This window comes from Dermacentor albipictus, chromosome 10 (genome assembly GCF_038994185.2).
Source record: "Dermacentor albipictus isolate Rhodes 1998 colony chromosome 10, USDA_Dalb.pri_finalv2, whole genome shotgun sequence".
Taxonomy (NCBI): domain Eukaryota; kingdom Metazoa; phylum Arthropoda; class Arachnida; order Ixodida; family Ixodidae; genus Dermacentor; species Dermacentor albipictus.
In genome coordinates, this window is record NC_091830.1 from 34,528,145 (window position 1) to 34,555,269 (window position 27,125).

At 44.8% G+C, this 27,125-nt stretch overlaps 1 protein-coding gene across 13 annotated transcripts in view; it reads right to left on the reverse strand.

Moving 5' to 3' along the window:
* Positions 1 to 530: 530 nt before the first annotated feature.
* Positions 531 to 27,125, reverse strand: part of LOC139050828 (TNF receptor-associated factor 6-like) — a 45,553-nt gene continuing 18,958 nt past the window's right edge. The window contains exons 9-11 of one of the 13 annotated variants that reach the window (XM_070527605.1): positions 18,166 to 18,249; positions 6,908 to 7,567; positions 531 to 4,622 (exon numbers count right to left, since the gene is read on the reverse strand). In XM_070527605.1, coding sequence (XP_070383706.1) covers positions 972 to 4,622; positions 6,908 to 7,567; positions 18,166 to 18,249 — 4,395 coding nt within the window. In that variant the 3' untranslated portion in view covers positions 531 to 971. Of the gene's footprint in view, positions 4,623 to 6,907; positions 7,568 to 11,879; positions 12,251 to 13,522; positions 13,923 to 18,165; positions 18,250 to 19,420; positions 19,787 to 19,892; positions 20,021 to 22,307; positions 22,376 to 27,125 lie in introns of those variants that run through there. The other 12 variants (XM_070527606.1, XM_070527604.1, XM_070527610.1 and 9 more) reach the window with 12 other exon arrangements.

The following is a 27,125-nucleotide window of genomic DNA, read 5'->3' on the forward strand; positions in this document are numbered from 1 at the left end:
GAAGGCTCTACTTAGTTCAATTTATGTGGAACCAGGTTAAGGGCGCTTGAAGAGCGATGATTTCCGTGCGCTCCTTTAGGCTATCGCACTAGACTGAGGAGCTGCAAATGGGTGCAGACATGAAGTTCAAAACATAATACTTTGTTATTGCGCAATTAAAAAATGGTGCACATGATGCGGCACCAAACTGCATCACCTCTTGAGTGAAGGCGGCCATATACACTACGACACCATCTCTGCAGTATTTAGAGGATTGCTACGAAGTCCTAAAGTTAGATTTTTTCATTTCTGTTTGTTGGTACACTTATGTTAAGGCTACACAATTCATGAAGGGAAATGTATGCAACTGATCCACTAAGAACAACTCACGAAAGCGTACACTGACAATGTGGAATAGGTCCATTGGCGATTTGTGTTTATTCATCTGCGTGCAAGGTAAAACATAGTTCAGGAGAACATTCATTTGGGCTAGATGGTGCATACTTGAATTAGGAAGGAACAGCGCCAACTAAGACGAACACAAGAGGGGAAGTCCTGTGTCGTTCTCCCCTCTTGTGTGCGTCTTAGTTGGCGCTGTTCCTTCCTAATTCAAGGTAAAACACAAATGGCAAATTATTTCGGGCATGTGTAATGTCCCATAGAAATTATGGCCCACAACACCTCAGCGTGTTGTCACTCAGAGATTAGTTCACAGCCAAGCTGTTAAAGGAGTACTGAACTTACGAAATCTTCTGAGTGAATGAACGAATGCTTGTAGTTACACTTTTTCAAGATGTTTCGTCGTCTATCATTAATATGAACAAAAATACTTGGTACTTCTCAGCAATCCTAATCTTCACGCGTGTATGTGAAAGGGATGGTGGCTAGACACATATTTAGATCGACGCAGAGGGGTACGCCAAGATAGCCTCTTTTCCGCCGTTAAACGAGTGATTTGTTTTGACTCCCTGGGGTTACTCCTCAGTTGTTGGTCAAACTTCCGTCTCCAGACTTGACAAAGATGCGCTGAATGAATTCTCCTGATTGTTGGCCACATCGTTAACAATTTGCTGCTCTGGTTCCAGGATTCGGCTGCAAACATTCATAGAAGAATCTGCTGTTTGCGAGTAAAGCTCCTGGGAACTGTATTGTTCAGTGTCTGCGCGATGCAAGTCTGCGAAGGTGTCGCCATACCATGTAAGTTGCAGTGAGCAAGGAATGTTTCTCTGAAATTTGAGCCGGCTAGTCCCTTTAGGTTTTAGTTGATCGTACGCCGACGCTTCAAACTCAGCAGCAGGAGCTGTAGAGTCAACGTAGTTTTTTTTGTGTGTGGAATCTTGTGCTGTAGCGTTGGTGTCTGTTTCGCCGCACGCGCTCTTCTCTACTTTTGCCTTGTCTTCATCCCAAGCTTGTGAAAATTCAGAGTTCGGACATCTATTCCGGCTGTCTTGAGAGGGCTTTTGGTTGTTTGACCTAGATTCATAGCAATGCTTTGACGCCTTAGGCTTCAAATGATCGTCATTCTCTTCCCAGCTGTCCTTACAACTGGCGCAAGAATAAAAGTCGGAGCGCTTAGGGAAGTCTGCTGTTCTGTGCCTGTCAGTGCTTTTCATTTCTAAATTTACGTTCGCAGCGGAAATGGTCCCTACAGGCAATTTTTCCTTAGGTTCTGGATGACTTAAAGAAGCCACTGCCTTCCTCGAGGTGCACTGGGTTTCTGTGTTGGTCATCCCTGCCCTGTGCTCTTTTCTAACCCCGATGTTGTCGTGTTTTTGCGTCATACTGCTGTTCGAAAATATCCGTGCATTTTGCGATGATCGTCCTCGTGACCTCTCATACTTCGTTGAGCTGCTTCTCAGATGATCCGCTTGGAGGATTTCGTTTTGTTGGTGTTGTAAGGTAAGTGGAGTAGGAGGGACTTCTCCGCTTGAGCTGCAGGGTAGAGGGGTATCGGTAACACGCTTTGGTTTGCTATCATCATCTGTGGTTTCAGTGGAAAAACCCTTATTCGGTTGACCACACAAAAGTGCTCCTCCGTCAGTGTGTCCAGCGATTATGTTTGAAAAGATTTTTCTATCCTCTGACACCGCAGAGTGCGCCGGCTTAGCTTCGTGTTTATGGTGATAGCTCTTTTGGCCATCATCTCGGTCATGAATAAGTGCTGCTGTTGCAGTATGTGTCGCATAGGACTTTTTGACTACCTCTGCGAATGTCATTTGGCGAGGCTCCTTGCCTCCTGTGCTATGACTGCTAGCTGGACTGCTAGCTGGACTGCTAACTGGTTCATCTGCTGAGGGTCCTGAATGGTGTGATGGAGTTGCGTTCTGGAATGCTGTGCAGCTTTTTTGCTCAGGAGAAACTAAGTCACTACCGAGTCCACTGACTGACCTTTCTGTTTCATCACATAGTCTCTCGTTGGTGCCCTCGCTGAGTTCTTGTTGTATTTGATCATGCGTTTTTACGCACCCGCCTTTTTCTCGGAAGTGCCCTATCCGTGAATTTTGCGATGATATTCCTCGTGACACCTCATACTTCGTGTTTGCACTTCCTAGAGCATCCGCTTGGATGATTTCGTTTTCTTCATGTTGTGCATTCAATAGAGTAGGAGGGACTTCTTTGCTAAAGCTTGCGGGTAGAGGGGAACCCGTAGAATAGTTTGGTTTGCTGTCTTCCTTTGTGGTTTCAAAGGAAACACCTTTGTTCGGCTGATGACTGGAAGGTACTCCTCCAGCTAGGTGTCCAGCAAAACTGCGTGGATTGATATTACTATCCTCTGCCGACGCACAATACGCGGGCTTGCCCTCCCAAATACTGCTTCGTGCTTTGTAGGAACAGGTATCACTGACCTCATAGCTTTCGCTATTTAGGTGACAGCTTTCTTGCCCATCGCCCAGGTCGTCATTAAATGCTCCTGTTGTAGCAAGCGCCTGGTTGGACTCTTTAATTGCCTCTGCGCACGTCATTCGGTAAGGCTCCTTGTCTCCAGAGCTATGAGTGCTAGCTTTTGTTGCTGCTGGATACTTCATTGGTTCATCTGCTGAGGGTCCTGAAGGGTGCGATGGAGGTGCGCTCTGGAATGCTGTGTTGCTTTTTTGTTCAGAAGAAACTAAGCCGCTGTCGAGTCCACTGACTGACCTTTCTGATTCATTACACCGTCTCGCATAGGTGCCCTCGCTGAGTTCTTGTGTTTGATCTGGCGTTTTTACGTACCAGCCTTTTTCTCGGAAGGGCTCTATCCGTGAATTGCGCGATGATATTCCTTGTGACATCTCGTACTTCGTGTTTGAACTTCCTGGCGCATCCGCTTGGATGATTTCGTATTGTTCGTGTTGTGCATTCAATAGAGTAGGAGGAATTTCTTCGTTAAGGCTTCCGGATACCGGGGAACCAGTGAAATAGTTTGGTTTGCTGTCTTCCTTTGTGCTTTCAAAGCAAAAACTTTGATTCAGCTGATGACTGGAAGGTACACCTCCTGCTAGGTGTCCAGCAAAACTGCGTGGATCGATATTACTATTCTCTGCCGCCGCATAATACGCGGGCTTGCCCTCACAAATGCTGCTTCGTGTTTTGTAGGAACAGGCCTCATTGACTTCATAGTTTCCGCTTTTTAGGTGACAGCTTTTTTGATCATCGTCCGGGTCGTCATTAAATGCTCCTGATGTACCAGGTGTCGGGATGGACTCTTTAAGTGCCTCTGCGGACGTCATAAAGAAAGGCTTCTTGCCTCCAGTGCTATGGCTGCTAGCTTTCGTTGCTGCTAGATACTGCGTTGGTTCATCTGCTGAGGGGCCTGAAGGGTGCGCTGGAGTTGCGTTCTGGAATGCTGTGGAGCTTTTTTGCTCAGAAGAAACTAAGTCACTGTCGAGTCCACTGACTGACCTTTCTGTTTCATCACACTGTCTCTCGTTGGTGCCCTCGCTGAGTTCTTGTTGTGTTTCATCATGCGTTTTTAAGCACCCGCCTTTTTCTCGGAAGTGCCCTATCCGTGAATTTTGCGATGATATTCCTCGTGACTCCTCGTACTTCATGTTTGCACTTCCCAGAGCATCCGCTTGGATGATTTCGCTTTGTTCGTGTTGTAAATTCAATAGAGTAGGAGGGACTTCTTCGGTAACGCTGCTGGGTTGTGGGGAACCCGCAACATACTTTGGTTTGCTGTCTTCCTCTGTGGTTTCAAAGGGAAAACCTTTATTCAGCTGATGACTCGAAGGTACTCCTTCAGGCATGTGCCCAGTGACACTGCGTGGATTGATTTTTCTATCCTCTGACACCGCAGAATACGCGGGCTTGTCCTCACAAATACTGCTTCGTGTTTGGCAGGGACAGGTCTCACTGACCTCACAGCTTCCGCTTTTTCGGTGACAGCTCTCTTGCCAATCGTCTCGGTCGTGATTAAATGCTCCTGTTATAGTAGGCATCGGATTGGACTCTTTGAATGCCTCTTCGCATGTCATTCGGCAAGGCTCCGTGTCCGCAGTGCTATGACTTCTAGCTTTCGTTGCTGCTCGAGAGTTCATTGATTCATCTGCTGAGGGTCCCAAATGATCTGATGGAGATGTGTTATGGAACGTTCTATTGCTTTCTTGTTCTGAAGCAACTAAGCCGTATTTCCTTGATTTCTTGCTATGTTGCGGCTCTTCCTCCTGGAATGTAAAAAAAAGGCGAAAATTTATTATTGGATACAATCATAAAAGGCAGATCAAAAATTTTTAACAGCGGTAAAGAAGGCAACAATGCAGAAGTCACTGCTTCAAGACAGACGCCGAACAGGCAACCTTGTGTTTCGCACTTGCCGGTTGCTGCGCGCGAGCGAGGTTTGGTTTTTAGAAAATAAAATGTCAACCACATGGAACGCTTGTGAGGCCTACTTCAGGTTTCAATAACACGGCGTAGGCACGTCTGCTTCATACACTTCATACACTACAATCTTTGGTCCATACTGACACGAACAATGCTTTTGCCTGGACAGCACACGGTCCTCAATAAGCGTGAAATGAACATGGCGATGTAAGGTGGTTGACGCTTAATGTACCAGCCTCTGAACCTGTATACCTGAAAACTGAGTCTGCACAGATAGGCTACATCGTGTTGTTCCCGTGCGGCATAGGTTTTGCTATTCACCTGAAGCTTGCCACCCGTTCAACTGCTGACAGTTTCTGAGGGCTACGCCGTTTGTTGGCTGCACGTCGTGGATGTCCCACGGTGGTTTACTCCGTGTGGTTCGTGAAACCGAGTACGGTGGATATTTAGGAGAAAGAAAAAAAATAATGGAAAGAGTGCGTGTAGATGTGAGTGCAGTGCTTTGCAAAGCAAGGCGACAACAGTGTACTAAGCATAAAGACACGCGGTGCAATAAATGAACAGCAGCATGTCGCGGAAGTGAACGAGGCCACAACCAACATGTCGCAGTAGCCAGACGATGATCCAATGAACGAATCCTGTGGAACCGCGTAGTCAAGAATAAAGGGAGAAGTGCGTTGTTTTCTATGAAATAAGCCATTGGGTTGTTCGTTCTAGCACCGAAATTTGCGGAGATAGCCGAGGATATAGACTGAAAACAGAAATCGCGAGCTTGAGTTTACCAGCAATATAGTGCAGGCTGTACTTCCATATTTATAGCAGCTTGTACTTCCATATTTAAATTTATGAATGGTCCCCTGTTGCCTCAGACTTGGTTAAGCTTGTAGCATATTTAATGCCTCCGCATCCATCCAAAAAAAGCCATCTTCACCAAACTTTCTTGCTGAGAAAAAGCACGTATACATAATATATAAAAGTCACAGCTTTGTTCTGGTGCAACTGTTATGCTGAAGCCCCGCATAGCTCAGAAGCTAAGCCGAAATGGAAGTGCCGAATTAGGAGGGTTGAACAGCGCCAGCTGCATACGCAGCAACGTCACGAGGCCGCGGGCGATTTATATCACCTGTCTATGCAAGAAGAGCCTTGATAAGCGCACGCACAAAGCAGTATGATACACATGCGTCCACATGTAAGGATTCCGTACCTCTTGCGTCGCAAACATGGCTAACCAATCTGGAGAATCGGCCAAGATTGAGCACAAACATATGACACATACTTAGTGCTTTAGTTAAGCAGAAGAAATAACATAATCCGTTGAATGGAATGCTCTTCTCTATGAGCAGGTCTGTGCATTTTAGATATACTTGAGCCAACAGCAAGAGTTCCATCTTTATTTTGAGCTTTTTGTCTTTTAGCTACGCAGAACAGAGATGAGCATACTCCACCACTATAATGGTTAGCATAGGGGGTGTTTTTTTTGAACGTTTACAGAACTGTAACAAAATCAGGAATTCCATGTAGGAGAAAAAGCCTCATTCAGCAGGATTACTGCAAGAGCCGGAAGTGGCTTACACTGGAAATCAAAATGCATGATCGACATGCAAACATAACTTCAGTAATCGACTTTTTAACAAATTATATTAGTGTCCATAACGCAAATATATAAATTGAAGCCAGTGAGTTAACAAGGCAGATCAACTACGACCCAATTTGAAAGCTAGCATCAGTTTTGAGATAAGCGCAGACAAACTTGCCACAAAATTCACTTTGTTATGCTTCATTCGTTAAACAAAACGCTTTCGATGCACCGAAGCAAGAAAAAAAATAACCGACACACCCATGCATTTCGTCGGAACCTTTGGACACGCATTCCTCGAAACTGCTGTCAAGCTGTGAATCCCTTCCAACTGTCCATGAGTTTCAAAGTCAGCGGCTGCAGTTCCTAATTTGCAATATATATATATATATATATATATATATATATATATATATATATATATATATATATGTATATATATATATATATATATTCACAGACATATTCGGCCAACCCGGCAAATTTGGCGAAGAAATCTTCGCTGGACTATTTTAGGCGCTATGAAGTGGATACGTTGGGAGGCAGTCTTACCTTGCCGAAAACTTGAGGTGGGCCCAGCTCCTGCTTCTGCGCTCCTGCGACATCCCGCATGTCCACTTCGGGTACAGCTAAGGCTTCCGTTTCCGTTGTCACAGGATCGGACGATGTCACTGATAGCGTGTGCCCGGGCATAAGAGCGTTGGCAGCAACTGTGCCGACTTCATCGACCCTGTGATATCCGTTATCTTTAAAGATAACTGGGTGCTTTTGCAGGTACAGCTTGGCGCCTAGGCTTAGTCGTGAATACAGCACTTTAGGCAGGTACTCCAGAACATCCTCCCAAGTCACCTTTTTAAACCCCTGTGGCCAAAGGTTAAATGGGAGGCAAGCCCTGACAAAGAGGGCAGCTATCAAGCAGTCAAAGGGTTGGGGTTCATAAGGTGCATCTATGAAGTCGCGAACAAAGTGGTCTTGCTTCAATGCGACCAATTTAGGCACGAAGTGAGCGTGCCTCGCTGCCTGGTCGGTTCCAGTGTCTTTGAACTGTTCTTCCATGGCGACGTAGGCTGCATACCAGTTTCCGGCCGTCGCATTTGGAAGCCATGCGTTGACGTCTGTAGACCACCCGGAACGTAGCTGCAGCTCTTGTTCAGTATGCGAGGTGGTTTCTGTAGTAGTTCCTTTGGCTTCAAGTGTCATGGAAGTTTTGCTCTGGGAAGAGAAAGCCGTCAACATGCAGGGTTGGTTTCTGGAAGCTTTAGACTCGTTAGATGCTGATGATCTCATTGTATAAATAAGCAACTGTTCTGGACCTTTCGTTCTCGGTATCTTTTCTTGTCTTTGGTCAGCATTGCTGAACTAAAGCCGACTGAATATAGCTTTCCGAACTATACTTGGGCAACAACGTTTTTAGTAAATATATGTAAATGAAATCAAACGTATCATTCAATAATTCAAAGCGTAATAATGAGCCATAATGTTTAAATTGGCACTGACGTAATTTCTGTTTCTTTCTGTGTAAGATGAAGGTGTAAACACTTTTGGCCATGGAAAATTTACTTTTAACTGGTGCTGGTAATTTGATGGTTGCGTTACCATCCAGTTTCGGTTTCGGTACCCAGTATGTGGATGCGTCATGACGTGATGAGGCACTCGCTAGCCGAACTCTGGCAATTGATGTGGCTGCCACGAGGGATCGTAGCCAGAAAAACATGTGCAACACACCTTTGCCCGAAATTTTCTATGCGCAACGTCGTTGCACACGGCTTTGCTGCCAAACAACGTCAGAAGACGAAGTTCTGCGTCATGTCATCACAATAATACCGATAATGCCAGGTCGGCTATTTCCAGACAAGTTTTATTATGAACTATCCTAGGTTGAGTTCCGCGTTTTCGGAGTTATTGCATAGAACATATAGCGATAATATTTATTAATATTTCTTTCACCAAACACAAAATTTATCGCACTTTCGGTTCGCGGCGGAATCAAATGGAAAATCTCTCGTTTTCACTGTTACCGGCCTCTTAGTAGCCAAAAAAGAAAACAAAATAAGGCGTTATAACCAGCCACAGGAATGTTTTGTTTTTTCGACTTAACATATACAATTGGGTTTCTTACCGTTACATTTTGCTTTAATCTATAGAAGCTTTATTAGGAAGGTTGCAATTGGCTATTCAGTGCATTCCTTCCACTTTACGGGACGAAATGTCCAAAACTCCTTTTCACCATTCGCATTGAATACGGGGAAATCCACTAAATCCAGCGCACCATGTTGTAACGATGGACCAGTCTGAGGTATGCATATTGAAACAAATCTACAGGCTGAACGTATTCGACATGTCCTGTAGTAAAACGTAAAAAAGAAAACTGCCCGTGCCTGTCAAACGCCATGGCAGTGTCACGCATGTTTGAGTTCACCACAATGTTTCCCACAAATATCACTTAAGGGAAGCCTGATACGCCACGGAAATGACATCAGCTCAAGGACGCACACACTCTTCATGGTCCTCGCGTCTAAGGCTTTTGAGACCCTATTTGTTACGCTCTTTCATTTTAAAATCTAAAAATCCCCATTGTTGATAGCTTTCTCAGCAGAGCGAGGCAAGTAGCCACCGGGTGCCTGCGTAATCAATGCGAATTGCTGCATAACAAAGCAATACTTTCCTTAGGATAGGCAATTGACAATGTGACAAATATGCTTTAGACCAGGAGGACAATGGTCGGTCAAATCCGTGTACTGCTCGTTCTTCCGATGCTCGTCGAAACGACATGCCTCTACCTCCCGTGGGCAATACCACCAAAGTTCTCTCGACCATTAGTTCTCGCAAAACTTTGTCGGGATCGCGGTCTGAGCGAGGTAGCAGAATTAGTCGCTGGCGCACCACAACTCGAGAGGAACGCTCTTTCGGCACAGCATGGCTCCACTTTCTCGCAAAGTCGGCGTAGCTCTACTATAGGAAGCTTTTAACGAATCTGCCGTGCTTCTACACCTAAACAGTGTCAATAATGTATCAACGACGGCGTATATGGGCTGTCTCCGATGTGCAACTCCTTCGACTTTGCCGCGCCTGCAGATGCACGGAGAGGAGACGCTATACTTCATGCATAAGAGTGGGCTCGGGTTCTTCAAAATCTATATTATCGACAGCAGTTAGTTTGAATTGTCGCCGAGACGCCTCAGCCTGCAGAGCAGTTTGGGCGTGGCTTGATGCAGCGCTTGGTGAGCAGGTCTGACATGCTGTGTACACTCGTGTCACGAAAAACCCATTTAGGTTGTCTCATTTCTTTTGCCAAATGCAGGCCTAATTTGTGTTTTTGTTTTGTTTTGACGATAGCAACTGTAGGGATACTTGAGGTGGATTCAAGCATCACCAATGCCACGCCTCAGCGGTGGAGCAAAGGCAGCGTGCATTCCAGCGCTGGAATTAGTGTTGTGTGCGTCCAAACAACAAGCGCCCTTTCTCTCCCGACAATATCAAGCTGACTCGATATCGAGACAATTCTATGAGAAAAAGATGCTTGTATCGTGCGGACATCCGTCAGTGGCAAAAAAAAAGAAAATGGTTGGTGCCCGAGCGCACCACTTCAAGTGCACCGGCCTAAAGCCAGCTTAGAGTGGTGTTGCGTATCCTACCAATTGCACTCAGTGCTGACTATTCCGTTTTTGCTACTTCGATTACCCCGTTACCTTACCCCTTGAGTAGGGTAGCAAATACGACGCTCCTCTGGTTGACCACTCTACCCTTGCTTTCCTTGTTTTGTTTTTCTCTCTCGCTATGCAATGTGTATGCTCTGACCTGCGGAGTACACAGAACACAACGTAACACTTCACTCTTTGCTGGGTAGCGCCAACGGTTTCATGTTGGGCTCTCGTGCTTCAGCGAGGTGCGAAGCCTGCTACGCCACTGGCGGCGATTAACGAACGGGCCATCGTTGAGACGCATGGCACCCGAGATTGGGGGTGCTCGTTGGAAGCGTGCACCGCCGGATCTCGGAGGCCATGTTAAGACTTCTGGTAGCTAGAAAAGCGCTGCTTGCTCTGCCCAGCAGAAATCTTACGGGCTGTGTTGCGCCAACATGTCACCATATTTAGAAGAGTGCGCATGGAGTTTTAGTGCAGCGCTAAGCCTTGGTATTCCTGTAAATTAGTCAAAGTTGTACCGTTCGGACTAAAGTTTCGTTTTAAATTTTTAGCATAAATAAAAATTGCCAAGCTTTTGTTTAACGGTGAATGTTTTTCAAATTTTACTAAGAGAGTTCGAGAACGCAGAACCCTACTTATAATTTGCTCGCAGCTTTCTTGTTTGTTTATTCTCATTCTTCTGCGCTCAAAAAGGCATTTGGTAGAGTATCTACAACATGTGAAATACGTAAAAGTAGCCATTTAATGTCTGTACAAACCAGCATACTTTCTTCACGTGAGGCGTAGCAAAAAGTTAAAACAAAATTTGGGGGTTTACGTGCCAATTATCTGAATACGAGGTGCACACCGTAGTAGAGGACTACATAATAGTTTGGTTTGGTTTTTACCATGCACATAAATCTGAGCACATGAGCGTTTTGCGAACTTCGCATCCGTACGAATACGGCCACCACAGCCAGTATCACGCCGGCCGCCCCGAGCTCAGCAGGCCAACACTAAAGTCAATAAACTAGCGCGATGGATGCTGTACCTATATTAATTGAGGCATGTTGGGCAACTTATTAAGAGTAGACTACGCCAGACGCAATGTATAGCTCTATACAAAAAATTGGAACACGACTTCATCCAGGAAGAGCATCGTGATGGAGCAGTCAGAAAACACGTTAGGTCGCTTCTTAAATAAAGTAACAAATTTTTCCTCCGTTGTGGGCTCATGCAAAAGGGTGTAATTCAGAGCTACGTGGTTAATATATATATATATATATATATATATATATATATATATATATATATATATATATATATATATATATATATATATGAGACATAGCGACGACGAAGTGTACATCAGGTTCCCCGGTACACGAATTTGGGGATGACTTAAATCCACCAGCGGTGTGAGATGTCCTACAGCACTGGTGAAAGCAGTCAACATGTGTGTGCTCATTTCAAAAGTGCACAGCGAGATGTTCTACAAACAGAATGAATAAAAGTGCTATGCTATATTTCTCAGACAGTTCCTTGTTTGACCAGGAAAGAGGGCAAGGTGAATTGAGCAAACATTGGAAAGGCACGAAATGCTTCGGCAGCATTCTGTCAGAGACTGGAAATAGTGCATGTTTGCATTTTATTACCAGTCTTCATAATAACTTGGCCGCACTAGCTTGTAATTCAACTCTTCTAGGCCAATATTTAGGCTGGCAAATAAAACAGACGTTTGAACAAATCAGTAAACTAGAGTGCCCAGCTACCGAAAATGTTACCACGCTCTTTGATGCACCAAACGGTGAGGCCTCTTGAATCTCTTCTCTCAATAGTAAGTCTTCTGTGTGCTGGAGTTGTCACGTGAGCCTCTCGTGGCCAAATGATGACAACTGATATCCGAACCAGTGACTGTATTTTCTGCAGTGGCACTCTCGCTGGGGCCTCAATTAGTACATGTATATCTTTATTTGCAAGAATATTTACGATTTTCTGACTTTAACTCGTTGCTGAAGCAAGCATATTGTGAACCTTAGTCGTTATGTGGAAAAAGCACAAAGTTTCAAAGCCATTTGAAAAAGACTGCACGAATAAGGTCCATTGTCTTCCAGTACGTGCAGCACACAAGATAAAGGCATAACAGTAACCACATTACTGCAAGAGAGAGCATAAAGTCGAGAATCTTCATGGATTTAGGCATTCCACGTTCTTCAGGGGAGCCGATATAAGCCGTCGCCGCGGCGTTTGACCTGTGATTTCCAGAGAAGCGCTGAAGGGGGAAAACAAAGAACGGAGTTTCGTTTTACTCTTGCTGGCTATGATTTTGAAAATTATTGGTAAGTAGTCGTCTAAGGGCACGGATCACAATCAGATGTGCAGTAGATAAGATATCGTAAAGTGAGAAGGTGATAAAAAAAAGCAAGAAGGACTACTTGGCGCTGGCGTCCACAAATTCTGTCTGTGAAATAAAGGTTGGCCAGAGTAAAACTGAAGAAAACGACGAATATTTCACGCAAGTGGCGGCACCATTCAACAACAGCTTGTGCTATCGCTAAGCGAGAAATAAGCTTAGAACGACAGAAAGCTGAGCTAGTTGGTGAGGATTCATCATGCAACAGACTGAAGACATAAAGCGTACAGTCCTGCACAAGTGAAACGCAAATGGGAAATCACATATAGAGCACCATCGGCAAGTAATGACTAGACAGGGCGACCTTGCACCGCTACTTACCAGGTCACCAAAGATGTTGCTTGACTCGCACTATGCGTACAAGCTGAAATCACGCAGCTAATCCAATGACTGCCGAAATGAGGAACGAACAATAAATGCGTTCTAGTTATCCACGCCTTGTGTTTTTAAGTTATCCATCAATGCACAGATTTGTACATTGATGGACGATGTACAGGTTTGTACATTGCTGATGGTTTGTACACCAAGCTGTAGTGCCTTAATATGATGCAGGAGCTTCAAATTCTGTTTCATCTCGCTGTTGCGGCAAGCTTCGGGGGAAAATAATCTGAAGATCGATCGCTGCCCGTCTAGCATAAACGCAGGGGATCATATATAACATTTAAATTTCACTTTCACAGTCGTCGATGTAGATAAAATACCTCCATTTCCGAACAGATATTAGTCTAATGTGGTGGCACTTTTTAGATATGTGCAATGAGATCACTGGGTGTGCAAAATTAACAGTGAAATCATCATGAAGAGATATCTCTGGTGCAGCGTTGCCACTAGAAATTAAAAAGGAAGCCAAAAACGAGATGTAACTTCCTTTCAAACCATTACATTGTCTTATCACATTTGTACTACCACATATGCAACCGCTACTGAAAGTATAAGTTATTCAGAAACAACACTGTTTTATTAAATCACATTGATTGACTCCGGAACGAACATGACTATGCTTGGCATACGTAGGAGAACAGTAAAATAATTTACGCGCTGACTTAGATGCAGCACTTTACACTAAGTGCTGCTACTTAGAAAAAAAAAACATCACACTAAAACGTATGCGATAAATAAACATAGCCTCACCCTTCATTGTAATCTTGATTGTCAAGCGAAATCCGGATCAAGCAGCACTGACGTATTCTACTCATCAAAGGTACAGGCGGAATGAGAACTCCAAAAAGGACCGAAATCAGATAAAAATCACGTGGTTGTGGGATTCTTAAGGCAACTAACTGTAACCCTCGCTGCTATAACCGCCGCCGCCGAAGCAGCCGCAACAAGCTTTGTCGAATAGTCGTCCGAGTGCCGCACAAGTTGTTGTAAATGGATCACAGCATGAGGTTTTCCCCTCATCGGATGTTTCGTCACTCGCCCGTAAGGAGTTTACACTTGCCCCCGAGTACGCCGCCTGAGCGTTGGAGTGAGTGACTGGACGGGATGAGCCCTCCTCACGCGTTGTCCTAGGTGCTGCTTTCTTTTGCTTCTGCGATAGAAAAAGAAAAGCAAGCGGCGAACGAGCGCATTACCCTGCTGGTAGCCTTGCCACAATATGTCGCTTTGAAATGCACGGACCGTGAAGAGCTCATACGAGATTTCCGATGAAGAGAAAAGTAACCGCACTACTGATGAACATTGGGCGAACGAAGAAATCCTTAGACTGAAGCCCCAAATGCTGCTATTAAGGGGACTCGATACCGTCAGGGCTGCGACCTTCTTTTGTTGAAACACGGAGTTTTGACTGAAGATTTTCTTCGATCACTCTTGATCAACCCAACTCTTGAAACAAAGGCGAAATTACTGGGGGGCTGTGACGTCAGGCTGTTTCAATCTGTTCTTATTCCGCATCTACCATTAGCCCTCCACGATCGAAAAAGCATTTTGGGCCACGCCCATACTGCCTGTGTCACGTGACGTCACGAGGAGTGCGAAATCTTTTTATCTGATATGACGTCTTATGAATGAAAGGAAAAAAAAGATTCTGATTGTACGTATTTTTCACCAGTAGCCCTCTTCATTATGTAAAAGAAAATTCGGCTGCCAAACAAATTTATTTTGCTATAGCCGGATACAGTTCCATTCCAAAAAGAATAAAAGGAGGATGCCCACCGATTTCTCTTACAAAGGCTACTCCGCGCTGCCCGCGAGAATGGTTTTCTTTGTATATTACAATGAAAGCATGGCAGTATGGCGCTGACTAGCCCTTTAAACACGTACAAGGCATCCTGCCAACTATGATTTTCTGTGGCTCGATGTTGTCGGCATTTTTTACTCCCAATTGCATGCCACCACGATATTGGATCACCCACCGCAATCTAAGCAAGGGGAAGTGGACCAATCGCAGGCGCCTGCACCACCACTTTACTGCCCCGGTCCTCTATAATCACTGCATTAGCTTGGCCAAATCGAAACAATCTCCAGTCCACCGCAGTCCTCGTCTCTTGTCGGCCAAACACATGTCGAGGTGCCCAATGATATCTTTGAAAGCAGACAAAAGGGATCTCCTATGTCCCAGCAAATGTCTCCTATAAATGAGAACCGTTGCTTCTGCAGTTGGAACTGCTCTGCGGATCACCGTTCGATGCTTGCGTCGATGTTTGCCTAAAGTTGATGTCAGGAGATTGGATTAAAATCAAAATAGCTTTACGTCATACGGCACCAGAACGACCCCAACACTGGGCAGCTCTCCACTTCCAAATATTTTTTTAGACTGAAGCGAACGCTTTCGAAAGGAGCCTAAAATTTTTCATGGTAGCGAAGACAACTCTCTTTGTTGAAACGTTCGGCTCCTTGCTGAAAATTTTCTTGTTCAATCACTGTGCCTGACTTGAATCTCCGAACACAAGCCATATTACTATTCAATAATGTGTAAAAAAATGTATCCTCAGACTAAAGCCAAATGTATGACAAAGGGACTGGACTTCGTCATGGCAGCGATGACCTGTATGCAGGATGAAGACTCCCTTGTTCAGCCACTGTTCATCACTTATGGTTTCATTTTTCTGGGAGCCCTTTGTCTGCTTCGAAAACAAAGTTACTTACATGGTGAACACAAAGTCGAGAAGTATTGTTGATGTATTCAGCCGCGAATATTTAAGGATCAATACCTAAAGGAGGAAGACTTCCGAACGAAAAAACTTGGCACTCTTTTTTTTTGTGGTAGAGCTGGAATTGAGGTAAGTGATTTATTGGGAAATAGAAGTGAATTCTATTTAGACACTCGTCAGCACAGCTGTCTTGACCACTCATACGCCGTGCTTTAAGCTGCATTGGTGCCGCCTACCGATAACGTTTGATTCGATATAGCTTGCATCTGGCCATATGCCACCGAGCCGATTGAACCACTACACGTTTTTTTGTTTTGCCTGCAGCTGACGCTTCAACAGATGCCATCGTCTGCGCTAAGGCGCCTACAAGAAATGCTGAGCGAAAAGCACAGACCAGACGTCGTGAAACGCGCTGTCCTGAAGGCTTTGCTACGTGTTGCCTTCAATTTGCTGCCATATCCAGTGGAGCCTCCACGAGTGATCGCAGGTGGTTTGCACCTGCTGAAGCCTCGACTAGAGGTAAAGCGAACAGACGTCATTTTGGTTGCGCATGCTCAGATGCAATCTATCTCGAATGAAGCGCGTTACTGGTAGGTGGCACCCGTGCAATCCAAAACACGGCGCTTTACTGCTATAAGAAAAGCGTGCTGACGACTGTACATGAGCATGATGACTACGGGGTAAGATAAACAGGAGTGCCGACTCGCCTTACAAGGCGATCCAATTTCTACCTCGTCAAGCCAGCTGCATTGTGGCACAATGAATATATTTCTCGGAAACTTGTTACGAGCACCCAGAGCTGGGTCGTCAGCCGGGGTGCATGCATTGTGTGGCGTGCAACGATACGTACAGTGGGCTTTGTTTGTTAGTTCGCTGGTAGTAGAGATATGCACACATCTCCATGGTTGCTCGCGTGGCGTTGTGTGTCGGTGCGCGCACTATCGACTACTGCTTCTCCCCTGGCGAAGTTCACCAGAAATTTGTTCCTTGCTTTCGAATGTGTAAAAAATTCATTACCGCAAGTGTACTAAACCTATGATCGCAGCTGTTAATCTGATTTTGCACGTTGTTTTGCTTTTACCAAAGTCACATTTGTGAATAAAGAAGAAACCGACCTGTAAGGTTGTAAACTGACTCACCTTTGAGCACACCCAGTACATCAGTCGCAGAAGTACTGGTGCGTAGATTTGCGTACTTAAACGTGTTTTAGCATAGCGTCTGTGCTCATGAACTTCAGTTTACAGCATGTTGCGGCCTGTGTCTCGACAGGCTTCAACCGTATGCTATACATCTTATGTGTCCTGCCACCATGCTAACATCCACAGCTACAAATAAAGCTTTAAGGAGCTTAGCAAACACTACATCACTTAACTTTTTCACTGGTGTAAGCTGTGCCCTAAACTTAATAGGCACACAGCGCCGGCCCTGAGGAACATTAGCGCACTTTTGTGTTACGCTGGAACTCTGCTTGCAACAAGTGCATTATTAAAGTGGTCGTTACGAATGCAGCAGCACACTGGCACTCGTGCACAAAACATTTTATAGTGATTTTTACTTAGTTTACCCAAGTGCCTGGAAGCCCTTTCACAGTCAATATGCTGCTACTGCTACGCTGAAACAGCGCATGGATATCGTTTTTATCTCCGGTAATCTAACCACAACATTTAACTTCGGGAAGAGAAAGCTGTGTCAATCTTCGAAATTGGCTCGTTCCAATCGCAATCCAGAAACGCGCCGCCGTAATATACCGCCTCAAAAGCAACAGCAGCAAAAGCGCTCAATCCGTGCACCTAATGTGATAGCTGAAAGGGTTCTCGAAGAGTTCGTTTCTTGACTTGGTCACTTCAGGGCGCGAATATTTAGCGCTATCACCCAGGAAAGAAGGAAAGGAAGGATTGCACCTTGGAAAGCCACGAAAGAAGAAAGGAGGTGAGCGAAGGCAGAGAGAACGGCTCAATACTGGGCGCCTGTTATCCTTGGGACTTTAGTTGGCTGCGCTGTATGCATTGCAAGATAGGCGAGTCGTCGCCTCTGTATATTCTACAACATGAATATGACACTGAAAGTGCGCCGTAAGACTCTAAATATGAAACAAAATATGCGTATATATTGCATTTTTGGAATCTATGTGAACTGCTGTTTTGCGAACATTGCCCTATTGATTGCCCATTTATTTCCAGCGCCTTTGGCGTAAAAAAAGCGGTGCGCACCTATGGGCTCTTGCGCACCCAGGCTGCATAATTTGACATACGAGGCCGTAATCTCAAAGAGGAAATTCGCGTTGGCACGATAGCAGCAAACATCTGATTGTGCCCCTACACTTCTATCGCAAGGATGCTTCTATCGTGCCAAGCGTGAGTATACCTGCAAAGCGTAGCAATAAATATGAATGAAAAATTACGATATTTCCCTAATCGCTAGAGCATCGGTCTGCTGTGCCGTGGGACTGGGATTTGATTCCACCATTAAACCCATAATGAAAAAAAAATTGCGTGAGTTCTCCTGACAGACAGCAGCACACAGCCACGGGCAGGAAAGTTGGCAATATAGAAGCTATGCTTTAAACCTATTAAAATTAGCCTATTGAATGTTAGGTGCCAATGAGTCCCTCGAAAGATACATCTGAGTGACAACTGCGTGGTATCTGTAATTAGAAAAAAGGGCAAGCCAGAGAATGATTACCTTGTTTTTAGCATTGGAGTTATTTCTTAGATGCGGTGGGGTCTCGTGGGGTTCTCGCGGGGCCACTTTTGTCTTTTTGTTCTGCTATAGAAAAAAAAACAGGAACACTTTGAACGTTGCACTTGTGGAACACCTGCCACGAGACGATGGTTAGAAGAGCAGGAAACTTGTTCAAGCTTATCGAGAATTCACAATGAAGACAAAACAAGCCACATTACTTCTAATAAACCAAATTATGGGGTTTTCCGTGGCAAACACACCCCCTTATCATGAGGCACACCATATTGGGGGGCTCCAGCATAAGTTGGATGATCTGCAGTTCTTTAGCGTGCACCTAAATCTAATTACACGAGTGCTTATGCATTTGACCTCCATCGAAATGAGGCCGCTATGGCCGGGATCTCATCCCGCGACCTCGTGCTTAGCAGCCCAACACCATAACCACTTAGCAACCATGGCAGGTCATACTACTTATCAATTGTGGCCGAACAAAGGAATCCCAGTCAGGATCGGCCATTCCAACGAGCAACCTTGTTTTCGCCAACCTGAGGAAGAAAACTCGCATGATCCCACTATTGGCTTCGAGTAAATATTTCTTTTTGGAGCCAATTTGGCCACTAAAGTGGTACAAACATAAGACACTACTGATCGACAGTAGACCAACCAAAAGGTTATCACCGTGTAGCCAAAAGTTCACACAAAACGAGTTGTCTTTGTAAGGCAGGCGGAGCCTTTAGTCCTTGTCAAAATGCTGCAGGATGGGCATTCTCTTGTTCGGCAACTGCTAATTTGGTCATTGTTTCATAACCTGTTTATAGTGAAACACAACTTGAAATACATAGATGTCAAACTTGCACATAACGCAATTAGCAGCGTTTTGTGCTTTAAATTACATTCAAATACGGAACATTATCGGGCCCGCAGTGGTTGCTCAGTGGCTATGGTGTTCGGCTGCTGAGCACGAGCTCGTGGGATGGAATCCCGGCTACGGCGACCGCACTTCGATTAGGGCAAAATACAGAAACACCTGTGTGTGCTTAGATTTAGGTGCACGACGAAGAACCCCAGGTGCTCAAAATTTCCTAAGTCCTTCACTACGGCGTGCCTCAAAATAAGGAAGTGGTTTTGGCACGTAAAATCCATAATTTTAACAAAGAAAAGTGCAGAGCCGAGGGGTTAACTTGTTGGACATCAACGTTTTTGTCGCGACATCAAAATTCTGGACTTAGAAAATTCTGACCTTATAGTTTTGGCTTTGTAGCAGTCATATATTTTTATTTTTCCAGATGAATGTGCTGTTCACAAGACTGTTTCGTTTTCAGCGCTTATTAATGGTCAACGAGCGGGTGATTTGTCTTCATCTCTTAGCTTCCTTGTCTGACTACGCGTCATATAGCGCGGATGTTTTTCATGTCGGGGCTCTGGTGCAACCAGGGTTCCTCCACTGGAGTTGGTACAATCCTGAGACGAGGCTTTTCTCGTCGGTCCACGTAAGGAAGACTTTGTGCGGGTTTGCTCGCTTGCTCTTATCTTCAAAGCCTGTGGGACTCCAGCAGATTTGTCTTCTTTTCGCTGAAGGGTAAATGTTTTCTGGTCCTGACGATCTGGTGACCGGGCCTTTCTGTATGAAGAAACCGGAATGGAAAAATGTATGCTCATTTCCAACGCAGCTTCGTCCTTTATCCCCAAATGTATAGTGCTGCTTGGGATGATTTGATTATTTGTACCTCTTGAAATCGGTGGCACTGTTACTTTTGGTGCGCTTGCCATGTTTCAGAGCGTCGGCGTAGCTTTGGGATGGTTGCGGAATCGGCTGGTACACTCGGTTTTGCTGTTTCTCATGGCAAGTTTCACTCTGAAACAGCGTGGGTTTCAATGCTTACAGGTTATGTGACGATAATACAGCGAAACATTCACGACAGTGCTGATGGTGTTTACAATGAAGGTTACTCTTCCCTAAGAAATAAAAATGTTGGTCCACAGTGTTGTTCAGCAGTCTCTGTTGAGCTGCAAAGCACTACAGTGGTAACCATAGAAATGTCAAAAAACACTAATCCCCGAATACTCCCCCCCCCCCAATTGTGCCTGCTGAACAAAACATTTTCGTCATTGTTGATGTTTTGCCCTATACATATCTTGAAATTCGAAAAGGAGCTGCTCGTCGCAATTCTGGAGTAAAACATATTTTGCGCCAAATGCTTCGCAATTAGGCTTTGAAATTGAATCAGAAATTTCAGTTCACGATAGAGGACATCTCTTTCTCTTACAAAATATGCTACTTTCTCTTACAAAACATAAATGACGAAAACTGTTCGCGACATTTTTATTCCTCTTTGCATTGTTTTCAACATAAACTGTTCCTAGGGTAATAAAACTGACGCAACAGGAAATCATGTAATATTTCAGTACAAATTTTTATTTCGTCAGCAGAATGCGAAGGAATGCTAGATAAGTTGTGGTGTACGTTGCTAAAACAATGATATTTAATTTAAAAGAAAGAAGTCCACAGGCTTTTCTTCTTTAAAAACATCCTATGCTACGTATGCTGCATATATCGAAATGCAATTTTATAGGTAAAATTATATGCAGTGCATTGTGAAGGTTTCCTTCGACATTTTATTCCTGCTCTGCATCGCCTTTGTCGCACAAGTGGGAATATATCTGAGGGAATAGACGAGGGAAAATTAAGGTCAACATGTCGCACTATGACTGGAAGCCCGCACCTCCCACTGCAAATTCTGCAAGCGGTCCAGATAAATCGTGCCCACTTACGATATATTGCCCGTCAACCGAACATCCTCCAGCTCGCACATATTGTTCTCAAGTCATCGACTTGCTCGCATCTGACTACGAGATCGATCTTTTCCTTTGCTACCTTATTGGATGATCTCTTCCTTGTATATCACTACAAATGTGCCAGGTATAAAACGCATAGAACCCCCGTGCCATCATTAAAGTATTTAATGCTACCACACATTGTGTGTTGCTCCGAACAACGTTTCCACAACTACACTGACGGCACTGTGACAATTGTGACAATAGAGTTATCTGTCACAGAAGCGTGGGTTCTATGAAGAAGCGTCGTTATTTCTGTGAAGCGTAGCCACAGGGCCTCTTATTAGCACGTAGCTAGCTGCACTCCGAGCAGCTTTCATCTAAATTTTAATGCAAAAGGTCAGATGCTGGGCCATCTGTGGAGACACTCGTACTGCCATGCTATCCCTGAAATCACCCCACCCCAAGCAACAGGTTGCCTACGTCAACTGCTTGCACACCTAAACCTGAGCTGTGCAGCACAGCATTTATCTGCATCGGCTGCCTCCTCACTGCGGAGCAGCAGGCAACCTACATTACGACTTCACCACTTGTCAAGTGCGGAACTCTACAGCGCTACTCCCAATACAACTCTCTAGGAGTGATCAATCAGCGTTGGTAGCTCGTTCTTCGTAGCATGCACAATGTGCTTTCAGGGCCGACTAAGATCGTTAGTGCGGACCAATTTGGATCTACAATCCCATGTGCAGGTTTGGCACGCCGTGCTGTCTTAACCGGTGCAATCGGGCCATCCCCACTCCGCATTCGGCTAACTGCCACAAATACTAAAACATACGTTCTATACAAAATGAGACAGATATGGCCCGCATTGTGCCCCGAGAGAAAGAAACGGGAAGCTATGGATCACTTCATTTGGGCGTCCAGGTTATTTCGTACACTAAAAAGAACAGCCTTTGATGGTAACCCCGGCAACTTTTCGACCATGTCCGAGTAAGGGAAATTTCGCGTTTATTAGGTCTCTTGTCACGCACCTGATGATACTATCTCTCGGCAAACTTGAAACTAACTTAAAATAAAAAAAAGACCGGGTGGAAACTAATCCCATGCTTGACCGAGCAGTCGAGCGAATATGTTAGTGCGAAAAATTGTCGCATCCCAGAGGGCCAGACGTGAAAGGCGTGATGGTCACGCCAGCGATCAATATTAAAGAGGCGAGGAGCACAGATTCGGGTGATTCGTAACCGCACTGGACCATTAGCGCTATGTATTCATGTGGCGGTGTCAATTGCACGCTGCACCAGCTCATCGGAGCTGCCACAAGGGACGGCTGTGATTCCAACCAAATATACAGCCATTATAGCACCTGCCTCATTCCACCCGCTGCCAGGAGAAGACGTTTCTTCAGAAAGTTCGTCGCCCGACGCAGTACGTCACGCTGCAACAAAAAACCAAGAGTAGTAACCACTGTCTCCATGCGGGCTGTTTGCTATTTTATGTTGTTCGCCTTTGCGAAAGAAAGCGTTTTGCATACTCGCTATAAGATGTACCCGCGCGCTGCCTTTTTACTTCTACGAGGATTGATAGAGCGCACAATTTACCGAATAAGCACCAGTGATTGTCCAAAGCACCTAGTGCTGCATTTGTTTACAGCTGCAAGTAAAGAGATCGCTCATCGTTCGCTTGAAATATCATGGAACTGGCGCCGTGGTAACATAAAATGATGTCAGAACACGGTAAATAACGCAGCTTTTGCGCATTTAAGCACCATCGCATCACTGAGTCGCGGTGTAGTTAGCGACCACACAGCTTCGAAAACAGCCAATGAGAGATCGATATAGTTTGTACTGTTATACTGCCTATTATTCATTTATAGCACTATTACCACGTACGCAATTTATGCGTTTTCCATGAAGTACACAAAATACAGGCATAGCGTGTCTGACCACTCATTTAGAGAACGCGTATTCTTTTCTCACAAGAACGCCGATTCTAGTAGCGACACCACTGCCAGCTGAACGAGGCGGTTGTTTATGCTGCTCTATGAATGGAGCCACCGCTTAGTGCACGTTTCACTCTAAGAACAGTTTACACCCTTTGGAGTGCCCCTTCTGCCACACAACAATAATCGTCATCTGCCTTGATGCGTTTACTTTCTTTAACGCTGCGAGCCCGGAACTTTCCAGTAACGAACGGCACGCGCGTTATCAGAAGGGGCACTACAAAGGGTGTAAACTGTTCTATGCTGATAACGCGCGAGCCGTTCGTTACTGGAAAGTTCCAGGCTCGCAGCGTTAAAGAAAGGAAACGCATCAAGGCAGATGACGATTATTGTTGTGTGGCAGAAGGGGCACTCCAAAGGGAGTAAACTGTTCTTAGAGTGTTGGGATAACAAGCAGACAGTGCATCTTGAAAGTTGAATTATGAGTCAGCATATTACGCAGAAATGCTCCCATGTACGTAGCATAATTTTTTTGTGGAAGCACCAGCGAATACGAATGGCTTTCTTAAAGAACGGAAACGTACTGACGTTGGTAGTGCGCCGTGTCTTGGCTTGTGGCTTTTTTTTTGTGTGTGCACTGCGCGAAATGAAAAATGGTTAATAACCATCAGCTCCAAAGTTAACTGAAAAGTAGTGGTCTTCAGCCTAATACCTGAACCTTGAGATCAGGTCCACCAGTAGCAGATGCGCGAACTCGGCGACGGCGCTAGGCCTAACCTTGGCTCAGCGTGATCGACATCGGCTCAAACTGTGCGCAGCTTGCAAGGACTCATGTTCGTGTAGCCAACTACGCAGCACTACTTGCCACCTGCTCCTTGGCCATCCACATGGAACATGATTTTTCGCGCTCAACTCACAGTCGTCGACTCCTCAATGCTGTAACTGTAGCCTTCCTATAAATCACAGCATGCTACGCGTGCAGCACCCCAGCACAGTCTGGCCAATAACTGAGGAGATATGGGAGCTGGTTGCAGGTTTATAAATCCATCTGGGAAAAAAAATCTGCGCTAATCTCAAGCCTGCTGTTCTGAAGAAATGACTGAAGGGTGCGAAGAAATGTTCCCAGAGAATTTAATGGACATTTGTTAAAAAATCGTCGCAATTGCCCTGTAATTTCCTCACTGAACATTCACCACAGACTATCATTACTTGAGCTGAGGGACGTCCTTGGACTATGGACCAGCGCTACCTGTGCAGGTCGCGCAATGTAGGCAATCAAACTTCCTTGAAACGCTGGTCGCAATGAAGTACTTTATATGTTGAGAATAGTCTTTTGCGTACGTTGTGTGTCTGTTGCGCATTGTACATGTCATTTATGCTTTCATCAAATCCCCCTGAAAAGGCATGCTAGGCATGTTACCATGCCAAATTTTTTGAGCACTAAGAACCTCCCTGTCATGCATGCAAACCGAAAGTAGCATTTTATTTGCTGTTACCCCCTATCTGAAGCGTTGTTTAACGCATTGCTGTTTGTGGGGCCAGCCACGGAAGTTCACTGCGAATTTCCTATAAACATAGTGGTCATGAATAGCATTGCAACTGAGGCTTTCCAAAAACAAAAGCCGCAATGACAAACAGAAGTGCTAGCCAAAGCACGTCCATCTAGATTCGGATGACTTAAGTAGGCGACATCTAGTAATTACAACCTTTAATTGTTCCACCGCATTTAGATTCTATTGTTTATCTTGATGCACTGGCAGTGCAAATTTGTCGTAGGCAGTTTGGAGAAAAAAAGGAAAAGAAAGCTCCTATTCATTTGAGCACAAAGAAAGCATATTTGCTGTCACTCTAACACTGATTCTTTGCTACTGAAGTCTACCAGTGCTTCAAATCCGCAGCGAACGAGTTAGGCAATAACGTAGCATTTTCATGAAGACTAGAGCTGCACCGTTAAACTGGGAATCACAGTGGACATTCGAACGTGTTTAGCGCGCTTCCGGCTACATTAAGACATATGGCAATGCGCTCGATAGTTGAGATTTAATTGTTCTTTATATAACATCATAAATGCAGGATCAGTAGGAAATTTTCTTCCCTTCCAGCCTCTGTCAAGCTGCATGATAAATTGAAGCTGGTTGTGCTCGACGTTTTGTTTGGTGTTCTAAATATTATTACCTTCCTGTTGTTCCGTTTCCTCTGACGCAGAAGAATGCTAAAATATCTTATTCACATTTTTTTATATTGCATTCACATTCCCAGCAATTGCAGCATTCGCATGCTTTAGTGCACTCGCATGCTGCCTTGCGCTGTAATAACTGTGCACATATAATTTCATTGCTTTTGCCTATGTAAAATCATTTGAATGATATCAAGCTACTTGTGTAGCTTTTATTCGAAAGTGACTTTCTTGCATGCATACTTAAAAATAAAGTAAATTTCATTGATAATTCAAGGTACTATGTTGCCCCTGTTTCTGAAACCACTATAGAGCTTGGCTGCGTTGTCACAAGACTCATCTTGGCCCTAAGGCGATGCATTGATTGAGCATGACTTCTGGTACCCTAGCTGAAAACATCCTACGTAAAGTGATCAGGTGGGCCAACTACTTTCTAAGGGCCAATAAATGCTGCCCGAGTTTTCCATGAATTTGGGGCGCTCCAGCGACATGTTGACACAACTTTTGATTTCAGGAAGGCTCTATGCTTGCTGTCCGTACTCTTGAGCTTAGCAATGCTGGCAAAGAGAGGTTTACCGTTTTAACGAAATAGTAAAGCTGGTTTCGAGAAAAAAGAACTGAATACTCTTTTGCGAGGAGTAGCACGGGCAGTTTGGAGAGAAAGCTAATAACTTGCTCAGTGATAACTTGACCGGAAAAGAGAAGCGCACTCTCTAAGCTCAATTATTGCTCATATTTATGGAGAAAATTTTTTATGCTCACTGCAGGATGAACGCCTCTCCCAGCGATCTCCAATTACGCCTGTCTTGCGCTAGCTCATACCAGCGTGCACCTGCAAATTTATTAATTTCAACACCCACCTAATTTCTTACCGGCTTCTAGTGCGCTTTCCTTCCCTTGACACGTATTTTGTAACCCCAATGAACCAGCGGTTATCTACCTTTCGCATTACATAACCGCATTACATTACATGTAACGCATTGCATTACTTCTTACGCATTGCATAACATTTCTTTCTTTGAACGTCAACTAGAATGCCGGCCATACCCGTTGGCTCCCTGATCCGCACGACTAACTTCCTGTTTTTTACCATTACACCAAACATCTTTTTGTTCGATCGTTGTTAGCGCGGTCCTTAGCTGATTCTCCTGCTAACACCTACCACGTAGAATTTCGTTACGCGGGAGCTATAACGCAATACTATTGCAATATGTTTTTAATCCAATCTCCTGACGCCATATTTGCTTAACCGCTGACGCAAACATTGGGCGGTTACCCACAGGGCTGTCTGAACAGACCAATCAAACGCTCTTCTCGATCATAGGAGGTCACTTTTGTTTGCTTGAAAAACAGATACCATTGCCTACATTGAGCGGCTTGTGGTATCTAATTGGCTAGCATGAGGCGAGGAACACACTCAAGTGGAGAGGGATTCGATGGTGCCGATCCACTGCACTGAAAATCCATAACCGGATGAAGAGGGTGGTGCCGGAGTCTGCAATTTGACTGCTTTTCCTCAGTTCCTTTGCAGTGGCTGGTCGAAAATTGCGGCGGCATGCAACGGAATGTGAAGCATGGCGCTAAAACGGATCCTCAACAAAGAAGCGTTGGTAGAATGAGGTCGTAAACGTGCCGAAAGTGCTCGAAAACGTTACACGGTCGCGCAGAAAACTTTAATATGCGCAAATAAACCCAAGTTATCCGGCAGGTGTGAGTAGCCAGTGCTTGAGCGATCAGTGGCAGCCATCTGTTATTCCTTTCTGAATGGGGCAGCCTGCGGCTATTCAGAAGAATATTCAGTTTTGTTTGGCATATTAATGCATCTTTAATGTGTACACTGTACTTCGACTTGGTGAGTTCTCGCAGTTTTGTGACGTCGCGTGACAGGCAGATGAAGTGGGTGCAGCCCGAAAACTCTTGACGAATAGCCGAGGGCTAATGTTGAAAAGGCGTCGAATCAGAAATAACTATTTTTTGTTCGGCCAAATCATGTATATTCACTGTGTTCACGTCATATCAGATGGGGAGCTGTCGCGATTTTCGTGACGTCGTATGACAGACAGGCGAAGT